The 21,810-nt window shown below is 34.6% G+C and overlaps 4 protein-coding genes and 1 pseudogene across 4 annotated transcripts; 2 read left to right on the forward strand and 3 right to left on the reverse strand.

The window, feature by feature from the left end:
• Positions 1 to 809: 809 nt before the first annotated feature.
• Positions 810 to 4,434, forward strand: LOC140834855 (3-oxoacyl-[acyl-carrier-protein] synthase I, chloroplastic-like; annotated as a pseudogene).
• A 1,145-nt stretch (positions 4,435 to 5,579) lies between these two features.
• LOC140834856 (DNA replication licensing factor MCM3 homolog 2) lies at positions 5,580 to 10,465 on the forward strand. Its single transcript, XM_073200027.1, has 16 exons — positions 5,580 to 5,736; positions 5,824 to 5,942; positions 6,460 to 6,668; positions 6,751 to 6,881; positions 6,965 to 7,203; positions 7,294 to 7,530; positions 7,692 to 7,846; positions 7,918 to 8,126; positions 8,227 to 8,392; positions 8,510 to 8,712; positions 8,928 to 8,987; positions 9,078 to 9,167; positions 9,422 to 9,618; positions 9,765 to 9,827; positions 9,924 to 10,065; positions 10,157 to 10,465. The coding sequence occupies exons 1-16, from the start codon at positions 5,671 to 5,673 to the stop codon at positions 10,217 to 10,219; spliced, it is 2,349 nt and encodes a 782-aa protein (XP_073056128.1). The 5' UTR covers positions 5,580 to 5,670; the 3' UTR covers positions 10,220 to 10,465.
• Positions 10,466 to 11,204: 739 nt separating this feature from the next.
• Positions 11,205 to 13,296, reverse strand: LOC140834858 (large ribosomal subunit protein eL20y-like). The gene is made up of 4 exons (XM_073200029.1): positions 13,267 to 13,296; positions 13,042 to 13,157; positions 12,813 to 12,876; positions 11,205 to 11,881 (listed from the first exon to the last, which is right to left on the reverse strand). The coding sequence occupies exons 1-4, from the start codon at positions 13,279 to 13,281 to the stop codon at positions 11,540 to 11,542; spliced, it is 537 nt and encodes a 178-aa protein (XP_073056130.1). The 5' UTR covers positions 13,282 to 13,296; the 3' UTR covers positions 11,205 to 11,539.
• Positions 13,297 to 14,806: 1,510 nt separating this feature from the next.
• Positions 14,807 to 17,211, reverse strand: LOC140834857 (large ribosomal subunit protein eL20z-like). Its single transcript, XM_073200028.1, has 4 exons — positions 16,891 to 17,211; positions 16,580 to 16,655; positions 15,602 to 15,716; positions 14,807 to 15,057 (listed from the first exon to the last, which is right to left on the reverse strand). The coding sequence occupies exons 1-4, from the start codon at positions 17,108 to 17,110 to the stop codon at positions 14,998 to 15,000; spliced, it is 471 nt and encodes a 156-aa protein (XP_073056129.1). The 5' UTR covers positions 17,111 to 17,211; the 3' UTR covers positions 14,807 to 14,997.
• Positions 17,212 to 18,514: 1,303 nt separating this feature from the next.
• On the reverse strand, positions 18,515 to 20,801 carry LOC140834860 (uncharacterized). Its single transcript, XM_073200031.1, has 5 exons — positions 20,544 to 20,801; positions 19,775 to 19,942; positions 19,094 to 19,333; positions 18,955 to 19,014; positions 18,515 to 18,880 (listed from the first exon to the last, which is right to left on the reverse strand). Exons 1-5 carry the CDS (start codon positions 20,658 to 20,660, stop codon positions 18,776 to 18,778), a joined length of 690 nt encoding a protein of 229 aa, XP_073056132.1. The 5' UTR covers positions 20,661 to 20,801; the 3' UTR covers positions 18,515 to 18,775.
• Positions 20,802 to 21,810: the final 1,009 nt, after the last annotated feature.

Raw genomic sequence — 21,810 nt, forward strand, 5'->3', positions numbered from 1 at the left:
ATAACACAAGAACAAAACTATGATATCGTCCACACAAAAAACATGAGCGATATTTTCAAGAAAAATAAAGAACGTTTTTAATATTAAGCATTTCGTCAATCAAAACGGAGAAAAAGGTATTCAACTAGTAAAATTCATTTGTAACATATATATTGCCAAAGGGAGAACCAAAATTATCACTTCCTTAATTTAAAAAATCGAAAAAATATATATACTAATAAATTATTTTTCTAACAGATATTATCATATCATTTACAGATATTAACATATATATTGCCAAAGGGAGAACCAAAAAATTATCACTTCCTTAATTTAAAAAATCCAAAAAATATATATACTAATAAATTATTTTTCTAACAGATATTATCATATCATTTATATGTTGAATTCTAAACTATTCTAAGCCTATTTCAGCATCATTTAAAAACTTTGTCGATGAGTTGTAACTCATCTAATATCAAAATCTTAAATATTGATGAATATATTTTGTTCGATATCCAATTATAATAATATCTAGTAGGGCTTTTATTTTCATATTTACGATAATAAGTAATATTTTTAGTATAAAAATTAATATTTTTTAATGAGTGATTCAATTAGAAGATTCGTCAACTAATATTGATTTGTAAGACCGTCTGACAGAATATTTTGTGAATAATATCCCGAACAAATAAAAAATTTATTTAAGTCAATAATATGTAAATGGTAATAAACTGCATTTATAAATTATAAGTCCTGAGTTAGGCAGCTTATTTATAACCTGAGAGTGGGAGAAGCCTAAAGCCTATAAATTTCCCTCCATGTAACCAACCTCAACCATCTCAATCTCTGCCACCCGCCATTTTTACAACATAGTTTTCTTCCAAACAAACGTTACCCACCTCCATGCAATCCCTTCAAACCACCGCCCTCCGCCCCCCTCCGCCCGATCCCCTCCGCCAAGCATATTCCTCCACACTCTTACCTGCTAACAATGCCAATCCTCGGGCTCCGAGGAGCCGTCCCTTCACTATATCCGCCTTCGCCGCCACAGTTTCGGCTCCAAAGAGGGAAACAGACCCCAAGAAGCGTGTAGTCATAACTGGTATGGGTCTTGTCTCCGTGTTTGGGAATGATGTGGACGCGTACTACGACAAGCTGCTCGCGGGTGAGAGTGGTATCTCTACCATAGACAGCTTCGATGCATCGAAACTTCCTACACGCTTTGGGGGTCAGATTCGTGGATTCGAAGCTGAGGGGTATATTGATGGAAAGAATGATCGGAGGCTTGACAATAGCCTGAGGTACTGCATTGTTGCTGGAAAGAAGGCTCTAGAAGCTTCGGATCTCGGGGGCGAGAGACTCAACAAGGTATGCTGGATTCTTTAGCTGATTGAGTACGGACAGAGGCTTTATGATTGGTATTACAGGAAACTTGAGTTAGCATTTTGTTTTGTTATGCCTTTTGAGGCTGGTTAATTATGAGTCTGGATTGTGTTTCACTAATGGGTAGCTCATTTTTTTATGGATTATTGATTTCTGAAGATCTTGATATTTTGTAATTAAATTTTGCGGTGTATTGAATCCATCTTGCTATTTCTGAACCGTGTTAGGTGGTTTTAATGCTATTTCTGAACCGTGTTAGGTAGTTTTAATGACCAGTGCCTAATGCGCCATTTCTTTAATCGAACCATGGATGTTCTATGCAATAAGTATAAGTTTCTGTTTTCATATTCGGGGTACGTCGTGTTCATCACTATGATATGCTTTACTACTTATACTCCCACTTTATCTTGTTGTATTATTTTGAACTTTTTTTGGTACTAAACATCTGGATCGTCTTCTTTCTCATTCAACAATATAAATTCTTTAACTAATGTATTATCTGATTCTGATATCTTGAGTTTGTTTGAAAACTACTTTGATATCCTTTTACTGTGACAAGTTCAGTTGTTTGCAAGATTGCTCCTTTTCTTCAACTTGGTATCTTATGTAGGAGCAGCAGTTTGACATGTCTGCTTTTTGTATTGATGCAGATTGACAAAATCGGGCTGGTGTATTGGTTGGAACTGGAATGGGTGGTATTACAGCTTTTACGGATGCTGCTGATGCTCTAAAATATAAAGGTTACAAGAAGATAAGTCCTTTTTTTATACCTTATACCTTAACAAACATGGGGTCTGCAATGCTGGCTATTGATCTTGGCTTGATGGGGCCAAATTATTCAATTTCTGCTGCTTGTGCGACGTCAAATTATTGCTTCTATGCGGCTGCTAATCACATCCGTCGAGGTGAAGCTGATTTGTTGATTGCTGGTGGAACTGAAGCTCCCATGATTTCAACTGGATTAGCAGGCTTTGTTGCTTGCAGATCTTTGTCTCAGAGAAATGATGACCCAAAAACTGCTTCAAGGCCATGGGACAAAGATCGAGATGGCTTTGTTATGAGCGAAGGAGCTGGTGTCCTGGTAACTCTACTCTACCGTAATTATTGATTGTGTTCCTTAATAATGAAAAAATTTGAAGTTCTTTTTGCAATTCTTCTTTAACAGGTAATGGAAAGTTTGGAACATGCAATGAAACGAGATGCGCCAATTATTGCTGAGTACTTAGGAGGTGCAGTAAATTGTGATGCTTATCATATGACAGATCCCAGATCTGATGGACTGGGGGTTTCTTCATGTATTCTGAATGCTCTTGAAGATGCTGGTGTGTCAACTGAAGAGGTATCGATTTATTCCTTCATTATGTGTAGTAGTTTCTCCCAGATTTCTAACCTTCTTTGTTCTTTATGATCTCATAAAAATTAAAAAATAAAGTGGAAGATCAAAGCTTTGATGTATTTGTGCTCTAAAATATGCTGTATCATATCTATATATATATGTCATGCTTCTTTTGTAAACTTGATTTATATCAATGTCGAGGTTAGACTGTAACTTAGCAGGTTTTAACCGTTCTAATAATTTCCAGGTTAACTACATTAATGCCCATGCTACGTCCACCATAATTGGTGATCTGGCCTGAGATAAACGCGGTTGGAAAGGTATTCAAGAATGCTTCAGAGATCAAAATGAATGCAACAAAGGTTACTTTCTCCTTCGTCCCTACCTCTCTTACTCGCGTACAAAGCCTTTAAAGATGTGTTCCAACCTTTTGCTTTTGAGCAATTTTTAATTACGCCTTTGCCCGCACCTGATTGTTACAAAAGTGAGGTTATATACATAATCCATTAGCTTAAAGAACATTTATAGATAGTTGATTTACAAATAAAATTGCTGAGTCAGGACACAAATGAACTGCGCCGAGGGAAATATTAGCAAAGTTTTCAGGCTTGAGCTTGATTTTGAATCACAATTGAGCTGGATTCGAATTCCAAAGCAGAAAATAATAAGAAGTTTGAGCAGTTATTCTAGATTGGCTCGAGCCTATCGAACTTGAACATCAAGACAATCCTATGGCAATGGTGAGAATTCAACATCTGGCACAAGAATAGGAGATTAAAGAATAACAGAAAACACTCACAATAAGCTATATGTATTAACATAAAACTAAGAAGGATATCAGACCCATGATTTACGGTTCATTATCAGTGTCTCACTTTATATCTTGTTCCAGTCTATGATCGGGCACTGTCTTGGTGCTGCTGGTGGTTTGGAAGCCATTGCAACAGTTAAAGCCATTACAACTGGCTGGCTCCACCCTTCCATTAATCAATTTGTAAGTTCAAGTGAATTTTTATGCCGGATTTTTTTTATTTCAGTGTAATCTTTGCATTTTCCCCTTAATGTTTCTTCACACAAAGAAGCTCTTTCATGACAGTCCTTTTCTGTATTTCAATTGCCTGGTGACAAGTCCCATCCTCTCCATATTCAAACTCACCAACTTCGTTTTCATGACTAATTCAGAATCCTGAGCCTTCCATGGTGTTCGACTCTGTTGCAAACAAAAAGCAGCAGCATGAAGTCAACGTCGGTATGGTGCTTCGCATTATAGCGAATACCATTATAAACTGCCACCTTTCATTTCGTTGCTGATCCTAGTTAATTTAATTGATTTATATTTGCAGCCATTTCGAATTCGTTTGGATTTGGTGGTCATAACTCTGTTGTGGCATTCACTGCATTCAGGCCTTGATCAAAACCTTTTGTTCATACAAGAGCATCCGAGTGGCCGCGACCGTAATCTCTTTTCTAGTTGCTCTGACCACCATTCGAGCAACTCGAACTCGGCATGGGTGTAATAAATAATAGGAGCTTCCATCTCTCTTAGTTTAAAGAATCTTCTGCATTTCTTGATGAAGAATTTGTTAAAATCTTCAGTTGGTTTAGGCCATTCCACGTAGAAGTTTCCTCTAGGTAATGAAAGCATACATATATGTTCTCTATTTATCAGAATTAATTAATTAATTAAATCAAATATCTATCTTTAAATAAATAATAACTCTTATCTATCAGTCAAAGTGCCTTCAAGTTTGTTTGTCTATCAGAGTTGGATGGGTTCTGTAATGAATTCTTTGGAATTTTTGATTGTGCATAAATTTATTACATAACTATTAAAACTCAACTTATTGTTCGAAGAAAATTCATATAAATGAAAACAAACATGTTATACGTACAATGAGAGTTATAAATTGTATTTGAAACTACAAAATTATCCAACGTGTATGAACATTTTGGAAGGAGTTTTCCAAATAAAATATAATTATTAATTTGTAATTCTCTCAAAGGATAATAGTCTAAGGGAGTGGTGGAGAGAGTTTTTGTTTATTTTAAAGTGATTATTCTAGAGATTTTTTGAAATCGGGTGAGAAGCAAAAACACATACAATTTGGAAATAAATTTTAAAAACTAATACAAGCTACAGTTTGAGTGTTTGGAGAAAAATTGCTTCTAAACTTATTTTTTTAAAAAAATTACAACAACATTATTAACTTACATAAATAACATTTGTTTTTTTAATAATCTAAATTTTGATACTGACACCATCAACGACGTATTTATATAATTACTATTACATTTTGAATATTTTTTTATCAAAATTAATTTATCTTTTTATAATATGAATGCTTGAAATTTTATGTAAGACTTAATAAATAAACAAAAAGAACGATTTTTTTTTTAGAAATGCAAAAATACGTAAAAGAAACAAATCTGGAAATTTAAATTATAAAAAATGATTTTTTGAAATATAAAATATCTGTAGTAAAATATGATTTTGAATTTTATGAATTTCATTCGAATTTCTTAAAAATTCATATACATATATATAAATATAATTGTTGATGGTCTGAGTACCAAAATTTAGATAATTGAAAAAAAAATTCGAAAATATATTTAAGATAATTTTATTATTTCAAAATGTACTTTATGTAAACCTTTTCAAAAATGTAGCATGACCCAAATGAAATAGGCTCTCAAAGGATAATAATTTAAGCATCACTCAAATTCTATAAACTGTAGTTAAAAAAACAGAAGAAAATAATATTATTGTATGCATATACACTCCATTGCTAGTAACCAGGCCCAACCCAAATATTGAAAGTAATGTGCAGCCCAAACAACATCCGGCCCGTCCAAACATCTCCTCTCCCGCCAAGCACAGAGTTCTCGCCATCGTTTCCCGCCAAAACAAGTCATCCCTAGAAGTTGAAGAACTCTCACACGGTAACCCACAGAAAAAAGACACACTTGCGATGGATTTGAGCGAGGATGTCAGGACGGCTCACAAGAGAACTTTTCTCAAATTCTTCGAACAAACTGTAAGTCTTACCATTTTCGTCGCGTAAGGTTCTGTAATAAATTTTCTCAAAATGTGATTTTTATATTTTGATGTGTTTCAATTTCAGGAATACAACGTTGAGCTAAAAAAAGGGCTCGAATTGATGTTTACTCAGAACCGCCGCCGCTGCATCGTCAACCTTTCTCATTTCTACCATCACAGGGAAGGCACCGATTTGGCTCGCAGGTAACATTTTTTTGGCGGGGAATTTACAGTTTAGAAGTTTCCGCTAAATTCGTCTGCCTCTTACTACGGATGTTATCCGACAAGCATTTACACAAGAGCAACAATAATCTGGTTTCGTCGCAAAATCGCAATTACGCAACTTGAACTGTTCTAACCTGTTCTGCGTAAAATAAAGCCATGGTCTAGTTGAGCATAAAGCTAAATGAACGGAAACATAATCTTCATATTGTCTAAGAGTGTCTTTTACACACTCCTAGGAAGTATTTTTCTCACTGTCTCATTTTCATCGATAAACGGATTTCATACTTTACTAGGTTGAATAGCTTTAGACTTTCAGCTTTCGTTTTTTGCAGCCACAATTCGTTCAATTCTACTTCTAAAAATATTCAAAAGTACTTCGAGTTTAAATGATGAAAATAATTTTTTATGTTTATTACTGGTAATCGATGACAGTTTAAAATTCTTGTTGAATTTTGGATCACCTTTTGTTTATGTGACACTTTATTTTATTTTATAGGCTCTTGCAAACTCCCAGTGAGTATATGCAGCCTCTCTGTGATGCAGTGACGGATGTTGCGCGGAGCATGAATCAGAAGTATCTGAAGGAAGGAGAGCAAACTCTAGTTGGGCTTGAGGGTCCTTTCGTTTCACGGAAGGTGACACCAAGAGAGCTTATGTCACGGTTTATTGGCTCAATGGTCTGCGTTGAAGGAATTGTCACTAAATGTAGTTTCTTTTCCAACTCAAGCTTTTCTCCTTGACATTCTGTAACATTTGAAAAGTCCTCATATGTTATCCCCGTGTATAGGTTCTCTTGTTAGGCCAAAGGTTGTCAAGAGTGTCCATTTCTGCCCTGTCACGGAGAGATTTACGGTTCGCGAATACAGAGACATTACGTCTAATATAGGTTTGCCAACTGGTTCAGTCTATCCTACTAGAGTAAGATTTTATTTGCAGTTTCATTGTTTTCTTCATATTTGTGTGTATCTGTGAAAGGGAACTCTCAAAATTGAAATTTTCAGGATGACAATGGAAACTTGTTGGTGACTGAGTTTGGGTTATGTACTTATAAGGACCACCAGACGTTATCAATGCAAGAAGTACCAGAAAACTCAGCTCCTGGACAACTTCCTCGGACTGTGGATGTCATTGTTGAAGATGACCTGGTGGATTCATGTAAACCCGGAGACCGTGTGGCAATAGTTGGGATCTACAAAGCCCTTCCTGGGAAAAGCCAGGGCAGTGTGAATGGAGTATTCAGGTTGTCATCTGCGCAGAAACGATTAGACATCTGATTCATCTTTATCATCAAATTTGTTTTTTGGTAAAAGCTTGATTGTCCATTATGTAGGACTGTTCTCGTAGCCAACAATGTCTCTCTTCTCAACAATATGTCCCACAATTTACAGTATTCAAGTGACGACATGAAAAATATTAGAAAGATATCTGAAAGAGGCGATGCATTTGACCTAATTGCGAATTCTCTGGCACCTTCCATATATGGTCACTCGTGGATAAAGAAAGCTGTGATTCTATTGATGCTTGGAGGAAATGAAAAAAATTTGAAAAATGGAACCCATTTGAGGGGGTAAGCCACATTAATTCTCCTAACTTTAGCTAGAACAAGGTCTACATTGCTTTAATTTTTGTTCGAGCTGTCTCTGGTTTATATTCCAACTCCCTAACCTGGAAGTTATATGATTCCCAATTGTAAGATGCTTCATGATGCTCACCGCTTTGACATTTTAGTGACATAAATATGATGATGGTTGGTGATCCTTCTGTTGCCAAGTCTCAATTATTGAGAGCAATCATGAATATTGCTCCTCTAGCCATATCAACCACTGGCCGGGGGTCTTCTGGTGTTGGATTGACAGCGGCAGTTACTTCCGATCAAGAGACAGGTAATTATCCTCTTGATGTTATTGAAGATAGATTTAGGCAATTGCTTAGAATACTGGATTCTTTAACCTAGGGGAACGGAGACTCGAAGCTGGCGCAATGGTTCTTGCTGATCGAGGCATTGTTTGTATTGATGAGTTCGACAAAATGAATGACCAAGATCGTGTTGCTATACATGAGGTGATGGAACAGCAGACTGTAACAATTGCAAAAGCTGGTATTCATGCGTCATTGAATGCTCGCTGCAGTGTTGTAGCAGCTGCAAATCCTATATATGGAACTGTAAGTCTCTTGAACCATTGACAAATCTACTTGCCTCTTCTTTTTCTCTGGAAGGATTTTACCCTTCTACTTCATTAATGCTTTATAATGATAAACACAGTATGATCGTTCTTTAACCCCAACAAAGAATATTGGATTGCCGGACTCCCTGCTTTCTCGTTTTGATTTATTGTTCATCGTTTTGGATCAAATGAACCCTGCCATTGACCGTGAGATTTCACAACATGTGTTGCGTATGCATCGGTATCGATCTGTGGGAGATGGAGGTATGTGGACATTCTTTTAAATTGTGGATGGTTAATCCTCAAATGAAAAACAAGGGATTGTGAGCTTATCTAATGACTGCATATAGATATGACAAAATCAGCCATTTTATATTTCAGGCAGCACAGCCTTACACGATAATGCCCAGCGTGACAGAGAAGATGGAACAGAGGCTGGCTCATCTGTTTTTGTTAAATACAACAGAATGCTGCATGGGCAAAAATCTGATAAAGGCCGCAAACGTGACACTCTTACTATCAATTTTCTGAAGAAGTTCATTCATTATGCAAAAAATAGGATTCAACCTGAGCTCACTGATGAGGTGACTATTGTCTGCAATCTAATATAGACATCATGAGTGTATACTTGTACTGATGATTTCTTCTAATCTTAAAATTAAAATTTCTATTTTTTGTCCTTCCCTTTGGTATGTTAGTACTTAGGTGCAGTCATTTTTACACTCTTATTCTATTAAGGCTTCATATAAGTATTTGCATTGCAGCTTCGTTGATTTTTCTGATAAATAATTTTCTCCAGGCATCTGACCACATAGCTACTACATACGCTGAATTCAGAAGTGCAAGCTCAACGACAAAGGTGGTTTGGTTATTCATCTGATAGCACTAAAATTATAATTTTTGTCTCTGTTGGTGATTATATTTAAAATAGCTCATAAATATTCTTTAGACTGGAGGGACACTTCCAATTACAGCTAGAACCTTGGAAACAATAATACGATTATCGACTGCTCATGCCAAACTGAAACTGCGGAGACAGGTACTGTTCTTTATGTTCATTTTTCTTTAATGTACAATAGTAGAATTGCCCTGTGTCAATTTTCTGATAATGAAAATTTTATTTTAATCAATTGAAGGAATACACATTTTCATTTTAGTCAATTGAAGAAATACATATTTCTCATTTGAAATATGAATAGTAGAAATATATATTTCTATAGTTTATTGAAAACTATGCTTCATTCCATTTTCGTTGGATAGCATCAAACAATTATAAAAAATGTACTTCAACAGGTTCTGAAGTCTGATGTCGAGGCAGCTCTTCAAGTTCTTAACTTTGCTATATATCATCAAGAGCTCAGTGAAATGGAAGAGCGTGAGCAAAGAGAAATGGCAAGAGAACAAAGAGCTGACGTGGACACTGGTGATAATGATGCTCCTGGTGGTAGCAGAAATATGACTGCAAATGGCAGATCTACTGTAAACAGAGGGTAAGTGTACTGAAACTTTTGCCTAAATATTGCAGCGTCTTTATGTGCTTCACATTATCCATCCACTTGGTTCTTCCGTAGTAATTGTTACGTAGTTAACTTGATGTAATCTTGTTGATATACCTTCTGTTCTGTATTTTGGTAAGTGAAACGGAAGCCATGGAAGTGGATGGACCTCCAGCCGGTGAAGTCAACATTTCATCAGAGAGGTGGGTGTCTCGTAAACCTTCATCTATCTGAAAAATATTCTTTCCCGCTTTCTGATTTATGTTTATTTAATTATTATTTGTTTAAATCCTGTGTAGACTAGAAGCGTTCAGTTCTGCACTAGGGAAGTACCGGCATGCACAGCATATAGAACAAATGCCAATAGCTGATATAGAAGGTGTTGTTAACAGTGGGGCAGCTAAACCTTACTCGGCATCAGAAATTATGTCCCTTTTGAAGGTAAGGTTTGAACACCATTTATATCAATCATCTGCAGAAGTTTTGGCTTATTAGCTATAAAAGTTAACAGCAGAAAAGTTTGACTCTGCAGATAATGGAAGAGAAAGGCATCTTGATGATACGGAAGGACATGAATCTCGTTTACTTCGTGTGAAACAGTGCAACTGAAGATTTGATATTAATAAACCATCTTTTCATCATATTTTCCAATCTGTTTCTATTATTTTTGCTGTATTATGTACAAGTTTCCAGGATTTGATAGAACCTGTTTGTACCCTAGCTATAGATAGCCGTTGTCTTAAAATTTGGGCATTATGATTTATGCGTTTCATTCTGCATGAAATTTGCTGACTGCTGTAGTATAGTATCGTCGTCATCGCAGAAATATAATGAGCTTGAGTTATCAAATTTCAGGGATTCATGCTTTGTCAAATTGGTAGAATAGGCGACGTTTAAACGTGGAAACATGATGGTTCTCTACTTCTCTTTGGTTTGCATTGCAATACTTATACATTAAGCATTCGAGTTGCATTTGTTAGCGGACCCTAGTAACTACCTGATCATAATCTCTAGTTGACCTGTATTATAGTGAAATTTGGAGAGCTTCAAATTTGTGATTCCATGTATATGCTTAGAAATCAAATTTACCTCGAAATTTTCTAATTACAACTTAAACTAAGAAAATAAATTTAGCTTATTGATATTTTGAATAAATGTTTAAGCAATATATGTAGACACGCAGCATGCGATTTTTTAAATATCAAAATTTGTAAAATGATGGTCGAGTTTGGAGAAGCCTTGTAGGCGGTTTGATTACTTTTGTCCGGTTGATAAATCATTTTTAAAAAGAAAGTAAAATAAAAGTATTCGATTTTTTCATTTTAATCGATCTTTTTTACAATTTAAAATAATTTCATATCATCACATATTAATCCTTCAAATCGGTTAAAATCCATCCTTGGCATTGCTCCATAAGAGATGGATGACAGTCTTGCCAAACATACAATTCAAAAAAAAAAAGTTCTACATATCATGAAATCTTCAATCCATCTACATGGGGCATGTAGAAGGATGAATAACCTTCAATAAGTGAAACTATAATGCATTTGAAAACTTCAAAAGAAAAAAAACCACGGAGCTAAACAAATAAATCACTACACGAAATTTGAATTGTCTCATGGTAAATAATAAAATGTGTTCAAATCACAAATTTTATAATGCAAAAGTTTATAATCAAGCTAAATCATTAAACATAATTGGTGTGGGTAATGCTTTTGCTAAAAATCTACACCTCAAATTGGATTTCATAAAGTTGCAACCTCAAAAAGTATCAGTAGTTCCTCATCTCTTCAGCAATCGATTTGACAAAACCTAAAAAATCTCAAACTACATGAAGTGAAGGGAACCGAAGCGTAGCAAGTTTTAGTAATTTATCTGGGTCTTCAGAAATTGAGGCTTGCCCTTTTTCAGCAATCTACATAAACAAGTTTGGCCTGCTTGCCTTGTATGTAGTTTTGAGTTTTCGGGTTGGCGGCCTAACTTTCCTAAACACCAAAGGGAATTTGATCTTAGAGTCATGGAACTGCTTGGTACTCTCCCTCTTGCAAAGCTTTGCTGGGATGGTGGCTGTCTTTATAATTTGAATGCAGTGACAGCGGACTCTGTGACGAGATGCCATCTCAGTGTACATCTGCTCCACTGCCCCATTCAATGTCGTGTCACGATACTCTTTGTACATGTTGTGATAACCGGTCCTGCTTTGGTAACGTAGCCAGATTCCATAGTTCTTGACCGTGGTTGGGTTCTTCTCAAATATCTGTAAACAAAGAAATATTGGTGACATCCTTGGACATCAATGTAGAACATAGAACACCTAATTCGCATGATAAGCTAGAAATTCTCAAGGAGACAAAGATGTTTTCAGCCCTAGCCCTAGGCAAAAATTGAGTTATTGGAAGCTTGATTTTGCAACTCCTCTCAATGGATTATTCAGTGATGATGGTAGATCTCGGTCATACTTTTAGTAAGAACGACAGTTATAACGGTAAATAGCAAAATTTTCGAAGAAATTGGTGCCATTCTACCTCTCCTTAATTGAGAAAAACAAAGAAAATGTACAAGAAAGATAGCTCAGGAAACTTAACAAAAAATGGATTCAGCCGGAAATATTCAACGTGTGTTTAAAGGAGTCATTTCTTGTCCAAATGCTTGATGCAAACACAGACTTTCAACCCTAGCACTTCGGCAGTGATATTACATATCTTCTTAGAGGTAAACAGGAATCAATTTTTCCAATCACATGAGAGTACGTGAGATTCCGTGATTTCACATCGGCATAGAAGTTTTATAAATGTTACACAACATATCGACATGAGTGAAAATTCTTAGATTCCGGAAGAGCGTAGTAATTTTAAACTTGGACTCATTGGCTACAAGCCTGAAACCACATTCCAACGCAAACGATAACACATGCAGCAACCAATTCAACTAACTACCGCAACAAACAATCGTTATGCATATTTTCAAGAAAAAAATCCCAGAAAGTCGTTCATTTTACATACTGCATCTTCAACTAAAAGGGCCTAAATTAGATGAAACTGCAACCTAAAAATTCCAGGAACACTTCCCAAGCACAGAGTGCGTGTTGTAAATTGATAAAATTACGATTTAGTAGATCTGGAAGTACGAAACTCACCAAAGATCATCTATCACAAGGGACTAGAAAAAGAATAAGGGAAATTGCACACCTCATTAATAGCAAGAACCTGACCATTGCTTTTCTTCACCTTCTTAAGCTTCCTCAAGAAGTACCTTCGAACATAAAGCCAATCCGCAAATACATTTAGTGCAATCACAAATAAATCTTTACTCAACTGTCCCAATTTCAATGCAACGGAATAAGTTTCTGCATTGAATGTATCATAATTTTCATATCACAGGCTCAGCAGCTTTTCCTACAATGAAAAAAAAAGGTACCAAAACTTGGACTTGGCGCGGACTTCATTGGTGGCCCATAGCTTCATGCGGTAGATCTTCGGGTGCTCTTCCTTCTCAGTCGGCAAAGCTCTCCCCACCACCTGGTACTGATGGAACTGTACAAAATACAACACAAATAAACAATCAAACACAGTTACAAACATTTTTACACTAACATAAAAATCATATCAATGACGGAGAACGCAATGTGCGTGGATGCATTACCCTGTAAGTTACCATTTCGATCGATTTCAAATTCTCAGCACCTTTCTCTTCTGCAGGGCGTTGGGGTCGAAAGGTTTTGATTCAATGCTTAGCTGATAAAACCCTACTTGAACTATAATGGGCCACAGAATGCACTGGGCCCATTTGGTTAATGGGTTCCGTTGGTATTAGTGAGCTTTTTCTAGTACCATTGATGATTATATGGGCTCAATGGGCTTTACCAAGTTGTGTTTTCTAATATTTTATTTTGATCCAAATTGTATAATATAGTATTTTGACTAAATAAAATTTATAAAATAAAACATTATTACACTTAGTATATATATTGTATTGTTATAATTATAAACAAAAGATCAATTTTTGTCATGTATGTATTGTGTTGTGATATTGTTAGTCTTATATATTCTGTTGAATCAATTATGGATCTGTAATTATATATCGATGATCGAGTTTTTTCATTCTTCTCACAATTATATAATTAAATGACTAATGTCATTGTTAAGTTTTTCATTGTTAAACATATGTACATGTCATGGAGAATTTTTTTAGCCATGTAATGATAAAAAAATTAACATGATTTTTATATTTATTTACATGATTTTGAGATGAATTATCAAAATTGATAACCAAATATAGTGAGAGCACCGTAATTTATTCAACAAAAAAGATATATGTCTAAAAATGTCACACCTCGTTACATATAGGATTAAAATTGATATTTTTCCTAACTTAATTATATATATATATACATATATATATATATATATATACATATATATATATATATATATATATATATGTATATATATATATATATATATATATATAAGAAACTCATTTCGTATGCGAGATACACTGGTATATATATAAAAAATCCTGTTTAATTCATTTTTATATGTATGTTTTCGAAATATATATTTTAAAATCACCTGATAAAATTATAATTATGTTTGAATAATTGATGTACAAAAATTAATTCTATTATCATATTATAGTTTCAAGTTGTAGAACATACTATGCAAACCAATCACATATTTTTCAATGATATGGCATTTGAAAATTTTAAAAAGTCCTAAAATAACATATTGAACAAATGTAATACTCTCAAATTTATCAACTATTATAATTTTAATACACATTTGAAAAAGAAAAATACAAAGAAAAAGATGATTGGTAAGAGATTTGATTTGATAATGTTTGGAGGGATATATTTCAAAAATACCCAACTTGACAATAAAATGCAAAATTTTATGTAATAAATTTGAATTTCTCTTCAATTTTATCGATCTAAACAAGTCAATTATTTAAAATTCATCAATCCAACTTTAACGGGATTTGACAAGCTATTTCAGAGCACTCGTTCGAATAAAAATGGAATAATATGCGGAAGCACTACAATTTGATGTGTGATACCAAACGCGCCACGGGAAGCATATTTAGATACCCAAAAAAAATACATGTTTCAAACCGCTGATTTTGGCATATAAACCAAGAAGATTTTGCCTGGCAGTATTCTGCACCAAAAGGGAGATGACGCTACGTCCTCAAGATTTAAACAGTAAATATAGAACCAAAAAAAAGGATAAACAGATATTTGTTTTATCAACATATACAGTAACGGTGAGAAGCGAGCTCCAAGTAAAAGAAATATATATATATTTCAAACAGCAACTTTATCTGTTTCTAAAGGAACTTTAATCGGACTTGGGGAATATACATAAACGGCAAAATTCACCAAGAATGAGTCGCCCTCGTCACGCCAAGAGTAACGGCAATGGAAGCTAGGATTGCCTGCAAAATATATTTGGAAATCAATCAACACCCAAACGGAAGATAGTAACAGTTGCCAAAACCTCGTGCAATCAAGATTGTACAATGACTCAAATTCTCTCATACACAATTCACACACATTTTTCGAAATTAATGTAAGAGCTGTTCCCCAAGTTATCTTCAATACATTAGGTACTAACTACACGAGGGCCAAAACGTCTTTCACTCACCAAATCGGGATATGAGGAATAAATGAACAAATACGGGACAAAAGTAATGTAATGAGATAGATAGAAAGATGCTGTTCCCACTTCAACGTTCTAACCGCCCAAGTCCAAACATCATAACTCCAAAAACCTAGACAAACTTTCATTTGCCTCTCACATCTTTACTGAATCAGTACTTTTACTTACAAGCATTAAATTATAAAAAGACTTTATTTTGTTACACAAATCACATATCATGGTAAAACACAATTACGTAACCGGAAATCGATAGACATATGCCAAATTATATATCTATTTCTACATAAATAAGACAACTGGAAAATGTTAGAAAAACTTACAGCTAAAGTGCAGGCAACCAGACCAGCCTTTTCTCTGTAATCCAGCCGAACACACAACAGCAGCAAAGCACCAATATACCATGGAATGGTACCAAGAAAGAAACCGCTTATAAACCTTGCATACAAAGTCAAGAAAGCTAGCAATTAGCACCCAACAGAAAACCTGCATGCCAAACTTGATGCAGTTCAAGTTACAATAACCAGTAACTCCTTGAAGAATTTTAACAAGTTTTAGCATCTAAACATAAAATATGCAATGAAGGTAGTAAACTTATTAACTCAACCGTCAAGAATTTGGCCAAATTGTTTTGAGTCAATCCCTCAAGGTCCCTCTTAATACATAAAAGAGAGCAGCTAGCTGGCAAGTGACAACAATATTCTTTTGTCGAAAAAGAACATAAATAAATTAACCAAAAATTTTAAGGTTTTATGTTATACTTGAATTAGAAATATAACCATATTAGTTCAGCATTGAATTTTTGTATCAATAGCTAAGGACAAGACAAACTAAAAGAGCATGCACAAAATAATTTTTAAAACAGCAAAACTTGGAATACGTTGGCAAAAAATAGCAAAAACATGGAACATGTCGGGAAAGAGAGTAAAAACAATGACAATCAAATTCAGAGATAGCAATATTCTTTTCCCCCCTAGATAGAAATAAGACAGAAAGGTGAAATCAGTTTTAGTTCCACAATATCACCAACCAAAATAATTCAATGAGTGTAAGAAATGTATGTCGACGTGACAGATATTATGTAGAATACCCAAATTGGAATAACTTAGTACAGTCAAAATCCTCCCACTTATCAGTTTTGGCCATTAAAGACTTTTGACCTTAAACAACCAGGGGATACTAAATATTTATGATGGTTACTGGCCGATGAAGTCTCCCCGAGCAAACAAAAGAATATTAAGTATATGATAAATCACAGTAGTTGGGTGGGGGGGGGGGGGGGGGGTGGGGGGGGAACTCACAAGAACCATCCAATTCCGATACCACAACAAGGAAGCCTCTCCTCTCTAAATGGTCGTCCTGTAACAACAGCATAACCTAGAAAATAACCAAAGGAAACGAAAAAGAGAAGATCAGTAAGGTGCCAACTGTAAATTATGGGATACTCCCATTTAGGAAAACTACCAACAAGGTTTCTCTCTTATTAATCCAGAATATATAAACACGTCATCTCCGGCCGAAAAAAATTCCTAGAAACTATCTAGAGTCTAGACCATCAACAAAATACGCAACGGCGGTAAAAAAATGTATAGAAACTGATCGAGAAAATTACCGGGAACTATCTGATATCCGTGATGATAGTATTGAGGAGGTCCACCTGAAAATCCAGGAGGGTGCGTGGGTTGAGGAAATCCGATAACCGGCTGCGACGACGGAGGAGGAGGCTGATAATTCGCCACACCTTGAAAAGTGCCATAATAATAATTCGGCGGCGGCGGAGGAGGAGCTGATGGATTGTGGCCTTTGCTTTTCTCTCCACCTTGTTCGCTCATTTTTCCTTGCCGATGAAGATTTGATTTCAAAGCAGTCCACAGCTTACCAGTCTCACGCGCTGAAACGAGCTGCCTGCTTCCCACAATCTCTCCTTTTTATAGGTGATGCTAATTATAGTAGACCAGCGGTCGGGCCGCGTGCTCTGGAAATTAAGATAAACTAGTTTTTTTTTTTAAAAACAAATAATTTCAAAATAAAATATATTAATTTTTGAAATTAAAATAAAGTGAGAAACAAATTGGAATAATATTTTGGAATTTTAAATTTTTTTTATCGACATATCGAAAATAAGTTATCTTATATTTTAATTTTAATAAACACGCAAAACTCAAGTATAATAAACTACGTGGTTCTACAATACGAAGTCTGACTAAATTTACATGATAACTCTCTTACTTTAACCAAGGAAAAACTTTATCATATGGTTATATAAAAGATATGTGATTATTTTGTTATAGTTTTAATTATTATTTGAATAATAATGATGTCATCATATTAAATATATTATTTGATTTTTTAAAAAGTGGACGAGTATAGATAGATTAATATAGATAAGTAAGTAACTGAAAAATACTAGCAAATAATTATTGTTTTATGTAGTACTTAGAATATGTTATATAGGAAAAATAAAATAAAATATATAAGTTCGAATGAAAAAGATATCTAATTTATTATCTACATATATATATATATATAAAATATATATATATATTATATTATATATAAATCTAATTAAAAACGTTTTTTAAAAAGTAATTTCTTAGTTTTTTTAAAAAAAATTAAGAAACCAAAGAATATGATTTCTGAATATATGCTTCATTATTTTTTAAATAACAGCACTCGATCCAAACACAAAACCGATCTTAATTATTTTTTAAAAGTAAAAATTAAATAAAAAAAATTGTTAATCAGCTCTGACATACCATAAAATTACGGATTCAAAATTTTTTTAAAAAATGTCAACGCATCTTTTGGTCGTATCCGAAAAAAGAATATTTTGTTTTTGTTGTCAAATTTATTCAATGCAAACTACAGTAGGGTCTGCCCCAGTGAGAGAACTTTGACGGACGTACGTATGTATCATTGGAATGGAATATGTTTCATCAGTCCGAAATTAGGGCTGTGACTGTGAGGTTCTTGAAATGATGGCAGACGAAACATTCCGAGTAAGCTGATAAATAACAAGAGAAGTGATTTTTGTTTTAGGGTAAATCATTACCAACCATTTCCAGAACTCAAAGCATAAATTGATAGGATTTGGAGAGCATACGGATGACGGATCCATATATAATCTCTGTTGCAGGATCTAACCACATTGATGGCCTACAAATCTGCTTTCACGACGAAACTTGGGTCACACGTTTGTTCATCAATTATAAGATCATATGACGAATAAACAAATGGACATAAAAGTATAAAGAACGCATTACAATAACAATATACATTGCATTTCTTGTCCTTCACTGTCTTAGTCTTTTAAAATAGATAATAGTAATTTTTTTAAAATTCTACGTACGGTCCACCGTGGATTCAAACAAGTGCTGGAGTGACTAGATAAGGTAATAAAAAAACTCACATAACACATGGAATCTAGAACAAATGGTCCAACAAAACACCACAATTCAACCACACCCACTTATTGAAACAGGGCTCTCTGGAAGTTTTCAGCGATAATTATTTAGAGGGTCAGCAGCCTTTCCAGATCTTGCATCAGTCCATGCCTTAGCTATTGTTCGCTTCATCTCCTCATCACCATCCTCATACATATTCTGCAAATGGATAACAAATCATTTGAATTGCAAATACACACGTGCAAGTTAAATTCAAGGTTACACGAACATACCTTCATCAAGTCCATTATACCAGCCATTGGGTCGCTGCCTTTGTCTAAATTCGGTTTCAGCTGTACAATTGTAACGAGAACAACTTAGTATAAAGTTTTAAAATAAAGAAAATTCATTTTGAGTGTCAAGAAGAATTACCTTATCTTCTTTAAAGTGCAAATCCAACCAGTTACCCTTGGAAGCTTTAGTTAAAGTGATAACCACCCTTTTAGGCTTCACAATCAATTTGCATTTTTCAGGAATAATCTCCTTGTTTAGCTTAGGTACAGCACACCGATAGTTCTTCCCTTGAACATCATGAAATTTCACATCAAAGGACATTGGTTTGAAGTCTGTTTCGGTCTTCTCCTTGTCAACACCCTCCAATGAGATATAAATCTAGGAAAGAAGAACAAAAATTGTCATTACAGTTCATATATAAAAGCAATAAATATAAAAGAAATAAAGAATCTCAGCCAGAGAGGGCACTAAAAGAAAAAGACACACTAGAAACAGCACAGTTGAAAAATAACACAAGAAGTAGCAATAATCACGATGCAATAATTTACCAATACAGGTAAGTTTATGCACAAAATAATGTCACAAAAATGACTTACATAGTTCTCAAAAAAATAATTACTTTTATATAAAAAGGTAAACTGCAAATTTCAACAGCTAGTACTGGAAAATCATATATGGCCAGGCCAGGAGTAATAGTGTTACCTTTCACTCAAGAGATACAAATATAGACAAAGTCGTGCACTTACCCTATGTCAAAAGACGAAGATATGCATTTCTACATCAACAAAACAAAAGTTCACCACAAACATGAATTCTAACCTTCAACTGATCACTTTCCTGATCCCAGCTAAAGGAACTGAGAGTAGCATAATTCAATGTCGGGTTTGATGCAGTCTTTGTTACATTTGCTACTGGAGTTGGCATGTGTACAGCTGAAACTGGAGCTGGTGTTTGAGAAGATGGTTTGGCAGCAGCTTCAGTTGATAACTGGACACAAAATCACAAGCAATTGGCATAAAGGGTTAAAACACATTGTTATGAATGATAACACACTCCTTTCTCCCATATTTTATAAACTGCCAGAATTATTATATCTTAAATACACATAGAGCTGAATTATAAATGAAAACTAATAAGTTCGTATAATCATAAATACACAAGGAGCTGAATTAAGCTGGAGATGCACAACAAATCAACTATTGATACCCAAAACTCCAAATATTTAACCTAAAATTGTAATACTCATTTGGATTTCAAGTGTACCACGAACATAAGCTTATACAAGACGTCCAGCAAAACATACAATCATCAGGTTTACTTACAAGCCTGTTAAATTCCCAAAAGCCACTCACGACACATCTTCCAAGGGAAAGTGCGGGAAAGTTCTCAAATAAAGAAGTAAATGATCATGAATTCGATTCAACATTGAGAGCAGAGTATGCAAATGCAAAATGATAAAACTAAAAAGAGGAAACGATAAGATATAATCAGCAACAAGAGATACCAAAAGGTGACCCGCCGTTTCACCGATCAAATATAAGCAGAAAAGAAGGAGATTCAAGAAAGTAAAGAAAAACTCAAAATAAACCTTTTCCAAATCACGAATCTCAGATGAAATGATAGAGACGACGCGGGGCCTCTTCGCAATGCTTTGAAGCTGTTTCAGTTCCTCCAAGTCCAGAATCAAATCTTCACTGCCCGCCATTTCAATAACTGTCCTGAAAACAAACTATGTTCGAATCACTGAATTTCCCGGTGCAGAAACAGCGGTTTATGATGCTGTCATTACTCAATTTGTAGGGTTTCTCCACATTGTTCTGGAAAAAGCCAGATTTTAGTTGCCAAAGAAGATTCTAGATTTCGTTAAATTAATTCCTGATTTAATAGGGCTACTGGTGACATGGACCTAGGCCCATGATCAACTCCTTTGGGCCCAATTAAGGGGCTAGATTTCTTCAAGCTTTTATAACAACATTATGCTACATTTTCTTGAAAATTCGTTTCAGGCCTCATTCAATACAAGTACGGCTCTGGTAGGAATGGGTCGTCCCAAATATTTGATGATAATTTCTTCCACACACACCAAAATAATTGAACCACGAATATTTAATTTCATAAATGTGTATGCATGCATGATAAGCGTATGATTTCACCAGAGTACAAACGTGCGTGTCGTCATATCAACAATTTCGATATATAACACATCATAATTCATATTCAATGATGTAAAATATTTTGGTTTTTTGTTGATCAATTATTTACGTTGTTTATTGGATAGTGAGGTAAAACTTGTGTAATACGGTCTCACGGCTCGTATTAATTATTATAAGACGTAACTTTTATTTGAGTCATCAATGAAAAATATTACTTTTTATGATAAGAGTATTACTTTATATTATGAATATCGTCAGGGTTAACTCGTCTCACAGATAAAGATTCGTGAGACCGTCTCACAAGAGACATATTTGGACAGTGAACCCATTCTGAAAAATAAAATCAAGAAGTTTTCAATCAATTAATATATGTTAATAGAATCACAAAACAACTTCCTTAATTTAAACCATGTATTACTGCCGACGAAATCTTTCATATTAAAATATGCATTGGTATGCACGTAATTTTTTTCCCAGTCCAGTCTGAACGTGAAAAAGCAAAGTCCGAACAATTCTTCCACTATATATATCTTTTGTACAATAAAGGGGAATACAAATTATACAATATGTAATCTGCAATAAGATAATTTATTTACAAGTAATTTGACATAGAAATCCCGTACTCGTCGCTAACTTTTCCGAGTCGTGGATAGCTAAAGCAATCAACTAAACGATCGATAAATCTGGAGAAATCAATGGCGG

The sequence above is a fragment of the Primulina eburnea genome, chromosome 6 (genome assembly GCF_022965805.1).
Source record: "Primulina eburnea isolate SZY01 chromosome 6, ASM2296580v1, whole genome shotgun sequence".
Taxonomy (NCBI): domain Eukaryota; kingdom Viridiplantae; phylum Streptophyta; class Magnoliopsida; order Lamiales; family Gesneriaceae; genus Primulina; species Primulina eburnea.

Excerpts from the sequence above, each read along its gene's own strand:
- LOC140834856 (XM_073200027.1), top strand. The coding sequence starts at position 5,671 with ATGGATTTGAGCGAGGATGTCAGGACGGCTCACAAGAGAACTTTTCTC. Across the intron at positions 6,669-6,750 it reads TGAAGGAATTGTCACTAAAT|GTTCTCTTGTTAGGCCAAAG; the intron begins GTAGTTTCTTTT and ends CCCCGTGTATAG. Across the intron at positions 8,127-8,226 it reads CAAATCCTATATATGGAACT|TATGATCGTTCTTTAACCCC; the intron begins GTAAGTCTCTTG and ends TGATAAACACAG.
- LOC140834858 (XM_073200029.1), bottom strand. Across the intron at positions 12,877-13,041 it reads CGCGCCAAGTCCAAGTTTTG|GTACTTCTTGAGGAAGCTTA; the intron begins GTACCTTTTTTT and ends TTATGTTCGAAG. Across the intron at positions 11,882-12,812 it reads AGGTTCTTGCTATTAATGAG|ATATTTGAGAAGAACCCAAC; the intron begins GTGTGCAATTTC and ends CTTTGTTTACAG.
- LOC140834857 (XM_073200028.1), bottom strand. The coding sequence starts at position 17,110 with ATGAGCGAACAAGGTGGAGAGAAAAGCAAAGGCCACAATCCATCAGCT. Across the intron at positions 15,717-16,579 it reads ATCGGAATTGGATGGTTCTT|GTTTATAAGCGGTTTCTTTC; the intron begins GTGAGTTCCCCC and ends TTTGTATGCAAG. Across the intron at positions 15,058-15,601 it reads TGGTTGCCTGCACTTTAGCT|GCAATCCTAGCTTCCATTGC; the intron begins GTAAGTTTTTCT and ends TATATTTTGCAG.
- LOC140834860 (XM_073200031.1), bottom strand. The coding sequence starts at position 20,660 with ATGGCGGGCAGTGAAGATTTGATTCTGGACTTGGAGGAACTGAAACAG. Across the intron at positions 19,015-19,093 it reads TGCACTTTAAAGAAGATAAG|CTGAAACCGAATTTAGACAA; the intron begins GTAATTCTTCTT and ends ACAATTGTACAG. Across the intron at positions 18,881-18,954 it reads GTATAATGGACTTGATGAAG|AATATGTATGAGGATGGTGA; the intron begins GTATGTTCGTGT and ends ATCCATTTGCAG.